At 39.3% G+C, this 7870-nt stretch overlaps 1 protein-coding gene and 1 long non-coding RNA gene across 3 annotated transcripts in view; both read right to left on the bottom strand.

Moving 5' to 3' along the window:
* Positions 1 to 7870, bottom strand: part of LOC106632336 — a 14472-nt gene that overhangs the window by 2778 nt on the left and 3824 nt on the right. Inside the window, exons 2-6 of one of the 2 annotated variants that reach the window (XM_042213790.1) lie at positions 7673 to 7818; positions 7523 to 7584; positions 7016 to 7129; positions 6135 to 6233; positions 5209 to 5462 (exon numbers count right to left, since the gene is read on the bottom strand). In XM_042213790.1, the coding sequence (XP_042069724.1) occupies positions 5293 to 5462; positions 6135 to 6233; positions 7016 to 7129; positions 7523 to 7584; positions 7673 to 7818 (591 nt within the window). In that variant the 3' untranslated portion in view covers positions 5209 to 5292. Of the gene's footprint in view, positions 1 to 5208; positions 5463 to 6134; positions 6234 to 7015; positions 7130 to 7522; positions 7585 to 7672; positions 7819 to 7870 lie in introns of those variants that run through there. The other variant, XM_042213791.1, reaches the window with a different exon arrangement.
* On the bottom strand, positions 2915 to 3498 carry LOC121812236. Its single transcript, XR_006052943.1, has 2 exons — positions 3376 to 3498; positions 2915 to 3116 (listed from the first exon to the last, which is right to left on the bottom strand). It is a non-coding gene; the product is annotated as an uncharacterized LOC121812236 (long non-coding RNA).

Raw genomic sequence — 7870 nt, 5'->3', positions numbered from 1 at the left:
AAGGGGTAAAACACACAAAACCTAACTAAACCAAACATAATGAACTTCATTCCCCCCCCATGGTCCTGAGTTATGGCATGAACCAATTTGTAGTCTTCCTTTAAAGCTCGCTCCGCCCCTTTTCCACCTCTTGGCTCCTTAATCAAGGGACTGGAACAGCTGCAACTAAGGTAACTCAGAAAACAAAAAAATTAATCATACATAACAGTGTAAACTAAAATGTGCGCACTTATTTTAGAATGCAGTGTTATGTGGATATGTGAATTAACTCTAAACCAAAACCAGTTATTTATTGTCCTGTAAATGAATTCCTATATTTAAAGAAAGAAATGTGAATGCAATGTTACTTATAAGCCTCTACACTAACATGGTGGGTATTACCACTGTGTAGCTGTAAGTGCAGCCATCACATCTCTACTGACCAGAGTATATTCTGCCAGTATTTCTTGTCTAAATGTTGTTCAGCAAACTTTAAACGTGCTTTAGCATGCTTTTTCTTCAGCAATGGAGTCTTGTATGGTGAGCGTGCATACAGGCCACAGCAGTTGAGCTGATTCCAAGTCTTTTTGTAGCTCTTCGCAAGGGCTCCTTTGCTTTTGACAACTCTTCTGATAATTCTTTTCACTCCCCTGTCTGAAAACTGGTGGGGAGCAGCTGGTCCTGGCCGGTTTATGGTGAAATTATGTTCTCTCCTGCCCCAACAGTGCTCACTGGAACCTTCAGATCCAACATAACCGTTCTGGTTATGTTGGATCTGAAAAGTACTAGGTTTAAAACACATGGGGATCAAGCTTTTGAGGCACTGGCACAGAGGCTGTGGAAGTCCCTGCTGTTGTCTTTACGCTCTCTAGACTCCACTGACTCCTTTAAAAAGCAGCTGAAGACATTTTTATACAAACGAGCTCTTAATTAAAATTTTCACTGTTTCACTATATAAATTAAAATTTATTTACTTGCTACTTACTAGTTTAGTAATTCTGATGGATTGGGTTTATCCATCATGAGATGTTTCTTGTGTGACACCTTGGTAATGAGACAACTTTTTATAGGCCATCAGTTAGAACAGAACCAGCTAACATTAATTTGCACTAGGGGGCAGGGTTGCTTTGTAATTGCTGATAGATTTCAGCTGGTGTCATGACTTTCCATGCCTTTTTGCACCTTCCTTTCTATATATTCAATACTTTTCCTCTTATTATAACACATAGCTTAATTTATGGATATCAATGGTTTGATTTCTTTGTATGTGTGGACTGGATGGGTGGTTATCCACATCGGGTGTGAATTTCATGTAAATTTGGTGGCATGTTCAAAACTTATTTTACTCAGCGTATATGTGCAGAAAGTGATAAGTGAAAGGTGAGATAAGAGAGAGTCTGACCTGATTGCCGTGGATTTCAAGAGGCTGGATTAGAGTCTCACAGCTTGTCACAGGAGCTGAGTGTCCAAGAGACAGAAGACCGAGCACAGCTACAGCAACGTGAACAAACTCCATCATGGCTCATCTGCTGATAGTGTGGGTTCAGACTCTGAAGTGTGTTCTGGACATTCGAGACTCAGCCCAGTTTAGGTGAAGTATTGCTCAATTGTTTACTTATGTGTCGTAATTGTACTTAACAGAAATATTTACTCTGTGGCAGTACAGTCAGGGGGGTTATTTAAATGTGTTGCGACACTGGTAGAGCAGGTCATCTACTGATCGGAAGGTTGGAGGTTCGATTCCTGGCTTCCCCCAGACTGCGTGCCAAATATCCTTGGGCAAGATACTAACCCCAAATTACCCTCCGATGCATCCATCTGAGAATGAACGGGTGTGTGAATGTTAGTTAGAAAGCACCAAGAAAATGTGCTTGTGCGAATGGGTATGAATGCACAAGCTGTGTAAAGCGCTTTGAGTGCTCAGAAGATTAAAAAAGCACTATATAAGAACCAGTCCATTTACCAATTTCACCCTCTGGGAAATAAAAAGATTGACATGTAAATGTAACAAATTAAATTAAAAGCTACCTGGGTTTGAAAACACATCCCGGCAAGAGAGATGGTTTCAATGACAAAAAACAACACTTTATTGAAAGTTATACAATAAAAACATAAATGGAATAAAAATAATAGAATAAGCCTAAAAGTGTCCTCATATCCGTACCAATAAATGTCTTGATACATACTCAGTCATCCAGGTAAGTAAATCCCAAAAGGTTGATCCTGTTCATCTGGACGTAGCATTTTTAATGATCAATGAACTGACCTCACAGCCTACTGTTCATTCAGTGGGCTAGTTTCATGCAAACCTGCAGTCAGCTGAGACTGAAGAAGTCACTTGGATGAGTGACGAAACGTTTCTCCCACTGAAAGCGCTACATCCAGATGAACAGAATCAACCTTTTGGGAGTACCAATGAAGAAAAATAATAGATGTTGGGATGGACTTGGTAGCTGGAGGCTCAAACAAAAGGGAATGAAAAGAAACAGACACTATAAGTCACTTCAAACCCAGAGTGCTGGTCAATAAAAGAAGTGTGAAAAAGCAGGGCCACAACCAGAAAGGCCACACTGCTACTGGCTCGATCTTCTGTAGTCAAATCCAGCAACTTAAAAAGGATCAAACAAGATGATTAGTAGTCACAAGAGCTGGACTTTATGGTTTTATAATTTCCATAATGCTTTGTCCAACCATCAGCAGACTGAGCCCAACCGGAGCAACATGAACAAACTTTATCATGGTTTGTTGATTGTTTTTAGTACATGGTGCATTAAAGTGACAAAACTGAGTAATCTTTTCTTCTTAAAGCAGGTTCACATTGTCATTTTTATGTCAGTTCAATGAAACTAAATCTAAATTACACTGATGACACAGAACAAATTGCCACAGAGGAAAAAACAGTCACGCTTCTTTTTTTTTTAGCATCTTTATTTTAAGTGGCAATATTCTTCACAGGCATAGCCATCAGTCTTGCTTGACTGAAGCCATACTTCTTTGGATCATATCGATAAGGGTCTTCACTCCATCTTCACTACTGAGAAGTTCTTCTAGAAGGCTGAGCACATCAGAGCTTATGGTGTGTGTGGTTTCATCAGTGAAATTTGTTTCTGGGGCAAGAGATGGATCTGGGCAAAAACCTGTGAAGATGACATTTGTGAATGCCTTTAATTTATGAGAGGAGAAATTAATTGAATCTACAGTTGTTCAAACCATGGTGGTATACAAATAATGACAACATTAAACTGAAGGTGTAACATTTAGTTCAGCTGCAGTTTCTTTGTTTAACTGAACTTATTTGACAAACCGTAATCTGCTACTGACTACTGCGTTTTGTTTATTCTTCAGGGCATGTACAGATGTGGCTTTAAGGCTTTTATATTAAGTAGAAGTTCATACCCTTTTCCGAATCCATGATAGCAGGTGGTTGTAGGTTCAGACACTCTGCCTGCTTTGTAAACTCTCTCGCTCTCTCTTGACGTTTCAGCTTGTGTGTCTTGTTCAGTGGTGGTCGTCTTTCAGCCTTTCTTACCTTGGCCATGTCTCTGAGTATTGCACACCTTGTGCTTTTGGGCACTCCAGTGATGTTGCAGCTCTGAAATATGGCCAAACTGGTGGCAAGTGGCATCTTGGCAGCTGCACGCTTGACTTTTCTCAGTTCATGGGCAGTTATTTTGCGCCTTGGTTTTTCCACACGCTTCTTGCGACCCTGTTGACTATTTTGAATGAAACGCTTGATTGTTCGATGATCACGCTTCAGAAGCTTTGCAATTTTGAGACTGCTGCATCCCTCTGCAAGATATCTCACTATTTTTGACTTTTCTGAGCCTGTCAAGTCCTTCTTTTGACCCATTTTGCCAAAGGAAAGGACGTTGCCTAATAATTATGCACACCTGATATAGGGTGTTGATGTCATTAGACCACACCCCTTCTCATTACAGAGATGCACATCACCTAATATGCTTAATTGGTAGTAGGCTTTCGAGCCTATACAGCTTGGAGTAAGACAACATGCATGAAGAGGATGATGTGGACAAAATACTCATTTGCCTAATAATTCTGCACTCCCTGTAATTTTGTATTCTGTCTGGTATTGATATGCTCAATGCAATTTTTACCAAGAAGTTTCACATTTTAAGTTTTCATTATAAGTAGTAGTAATTTGGCATTTAGCTAAGGTCAGTGTTTTTACTTGTTATATGAGGCAATACCTGGATCCTACAGAGCTTGCACAGATAATCCAGCTGCTCCAGGATGGCACATCGATATGTGCCACTGTATGGAGCCAATTACATGGAAAATCTTGGAATAATCATCTGGTAACGCTCTGGGGCCACATTTCAACCACAATGAACATCAAAGAAGGACTCCTCCGCAGCTGCCTTGCTTCCTGCATCCACTAAATGGATGCAGGAAGCAAGGAAACAGGTGTGGGAGGAGAAGGGCATATTGGCCCGCAGAAAGCAGAGCAATGGAGCTAACTTGGAGACTATTCCGAACAACCTGTAACCTATTTTTCACCGTTCCTGCCAACTGCTCAGACTAACAAAACTGACAGGTTAAACTTTTTTTACAACGGAGATTAACAGGTGATTCTGATGCTGAGTCTAATTTTTAGCAGAGCGAGAACATTCACATTTCAATTTATTATTATTACTGGTATTGTTATTGGTTTTGCATTTGGCTAAGGTCAGTGTTTCCACTGGTTATATGAGGCAATACCTGGACCCTTCAGAGGTTGCACAGCTAGCCCAGCTCCTCTAGGATGGCACATCAATACGAGTCATCGCAAGAAGGTATGCTCTGTCTCCTAGCACAGACTCAGGAGGATGGAGCAGACACTAGGGGACACACAGTTACTCTAGGTGAGCTGGACAGGGCCGTAGAAGGTCCTTAACCGATCAGTAGGATCGATATCTCCTCCCTTATGCAAGGAGGAAGAAAATGAGAGCTGCCAGCAGGCCACTGGTGTGAATGTGTCTGACCAATCAATCAGAAACAGACTTCATGAGGGTGGCCTGAGGGCCCAATCTCCTCTAGCAGGCCGTGCTCGCTGCCTGGCACTATGGAGCCTGATCGGCATTTACTCATGCACTATAATGTCCTTAAAATAGAGAAAGTAGAAATGTTTTGGTGCCATTTATTCAGAAAGCAAATAAATATTTTCATTTTTATGTCAGTTCAGTGAAGCTAAATCTAAACTGCTTTGAAGAGAGAAGACGGCCACTCATATGTTTTTAGCATGTTTAATTTTAGTGGTAATGCTCTTGACAGACATGGCTTCTTCATCAACACTTAGTGACATTTATGACCAGGTCAGTCTTCCTTGAATAGATCCACACTAGTTTGGACCATTTCCAAAATGGTCTTCATTCCACTCTCAGTGAAAAGCTTCTCCGATAGGTTGAGATCATCAGGCATTATGTTGCTCAAGGACAGATCAATAGTCTTTGTTCCTGGGGTGAGTGCTGGATCTGGGCAAAACCCTGCAAGAAGACATTTGTAAATAAAGTTCATTCATGTGAGAAAGAATAAATTTGATTAATCTATGAACTTATCAAACATGGCGGTTACAAAAATATAAAGAGTACAGTGGCTTGCAAAAGTATTTGGCCCCCTTGAACTTTCCCACATTTTGTCACATTACAGCCACAAACATGAATCAGTTTTACTGGAATTCCACATGAAAGACAAAGTGGTGTACATGTGAGGAGTGGAACGAAAATCATACATGATTCCAAACATTTTTTACAAATAAATAACTAAAAAGTGGATTTCAGTCTCTAAATGTGCAAAGCTGGTAGAGACATACCCTAAAAGACTGGCAGCTGTAATTGGAGCAAAAGGTGGTTCCACAAAGGATTGACTCAGGGGGCTGAATAATTACGCACACCCCACTTTGCAGTTATTTATTTGTAAAAAATGTTTGGAATCATGTATGATTTTCGTTACACTTCTCACATGTACACCACTTTGTATTGGTCTTTCACGTGGAATTCCAATAAAATTGATTCATGTTTGTGGCTGTGGAAATGTGGAAAAGTTCAAGGGGGCCGAATACTTTTGCAAGCCACTGTATAAAGATAATATTAGACTGAAGAAGTAATATTCAGTTCAACTGCAGTTTCTAAGCTTTCATATTATATAAAGGTTCATACCCTTTTCTGAATCCAAGATAGCAGGGGATTCTAGGTTCAGACACTCTGCCTGCTTTGTAAACTCTTCCAACTCAGCAGCAGACACTTTAACTCTCCTACCTGAGAGACAGAAAAGTGTTAGCACGGGGCCTACACAGTGACACCAAGTAAATAAAAAGATTAAAACACAAAGAAACAACTGTTGCTGTTGCTACTTCAGGACCTGGACCACTTGCTGTAATTGAAGCAACCATGATATTGAAGGAGAATTTGTGGCCATGAGCAAGGCCACGTCTGAATGGCTTTTAAAATCCGTTCATGCTTGAAAATCCAATCCAGTACGGCTGAATTGAAGGGATTCTACATAGTAGAGTTTTGAAAAAAAGACTCATTGCCAATCACTGCAAATGCTTGATTTCAGTTCTTGCTAACCAGTTGTTAGATTTAGAGACAATTACAGTTTCACACAGTAAATGAAATATTTCTTTAAGAACTGTGTTTTGTATTTTCTTGGGTTATCTTTGTCAAATATACAAATTTATTTGACGATCTGAAACATGTAAGTGTGACTAGTACACAAAATAGAGAGAAACCAGGAAGAGGGCAAATACATTCACATCACTGCACTTTATTCTTGATGCTTTATTCTTTTTAAATTTGTTTTCTGAAAAAATGCCTTTAGTGGGCAACTATTATTTGTAACTGGTATTTCAAAGGGCAGTGTTTGGATTTGATTCATTAATGCAGGGGAAACCACTGTTCAATGATTAATCACTGTTTTAATTTGGAAATTAGTCACCAGCATTTCTTTCAGCTATAATAAATTAAATGCATGAAGCTGGACCATAAAAAATACTTAAGTACTTTGACATTACATTATTTAGGTGTGTCATTGTTCTTACTCAGGAGCTGGAGAGCTTTAACTGTGGTTCTTCCAATGGTGTTATTTGAGTAGAGAACAAGGCAGTCAGGGCAGCCAGTATTCAGCAGGAAAGCAGAATATTGGTAATTGTGCACTGTGGACAGATGACAGATGATGGCCACGCTTCATATCCTTTTAGCATTGGTAAGGGTGCAGTGTGCAAATACACACCAATCGATATAATGAAAGTGTTGTGGCAATGCTAGGCACAAAGTCTAAATCTGCCCATATGGAAAAGAAATAGTAAAAACATATATTTACTCATGAAAGTGGCCACTTTCTCATTACTTTCATATATTTTTTTTAGTAAGTATACAAAACATACAAGTTTCATTGTATAATTTTTCAAGGGATCTTATATGTGTTTTCACTCTTATATTCTTTTCATACAAGTTTCATACAAGACAGATAAAAACTTTATAAGATTTATATATATCTTTTCCATATGGGTGGTCATCCAAATGTTTGTTCCCTCAGTAATACTCACCCATATTGAAAGTGTTGTTAACCAAAGTCATGTTGGTTTTCAATGTGAAGCACATGCCCATCCTTTTAGAAGATAAAATTAAAGAGATTTCTAAATTTGGATTATTTGAAAACAGTATCAGTTCAGGCAAGGTTTTATCATTTTTATTACATTTTTTGAATTTGAAGATTATTGAACGTATTAGCCTCATTGGCAGCAGTGATGTTCATCCAGGCGGTCTCCACAAGCATCTTCGTCAGCATTTTGGATCCAGGTATGCCTGTGCTCTCTGCTATTTGTGTCCATTTTCCCACCAGCTGAAACAGATGGTGTATAATATACAGGGGGTAAAATAAGTATTGAAAACAT

Source organism: Haplochromis burtoni, unplaced genomic scaffold (assembly GCF_018398535.1).
Source record: "Haplochromis burtoni strain Fernald_Lab_line unplaced genomic scaffold, NCSU_Asbu1 Contig_481, whole genome shotgun sequence".
In the NCBI taxonomy this organism is placed as follows: domain Eukaryota; kingdom Metazoa; phylum Chordata; class Actinopteri; order Cichliformes; family Cichlidae; genus Haplochromis; species Haplochromis burtoni.
The sequence above is the reverse complement of the archived record's forward strand: the minus strand, read 5'-3'. Positions and strand labels throughout refer to the sequence as shown.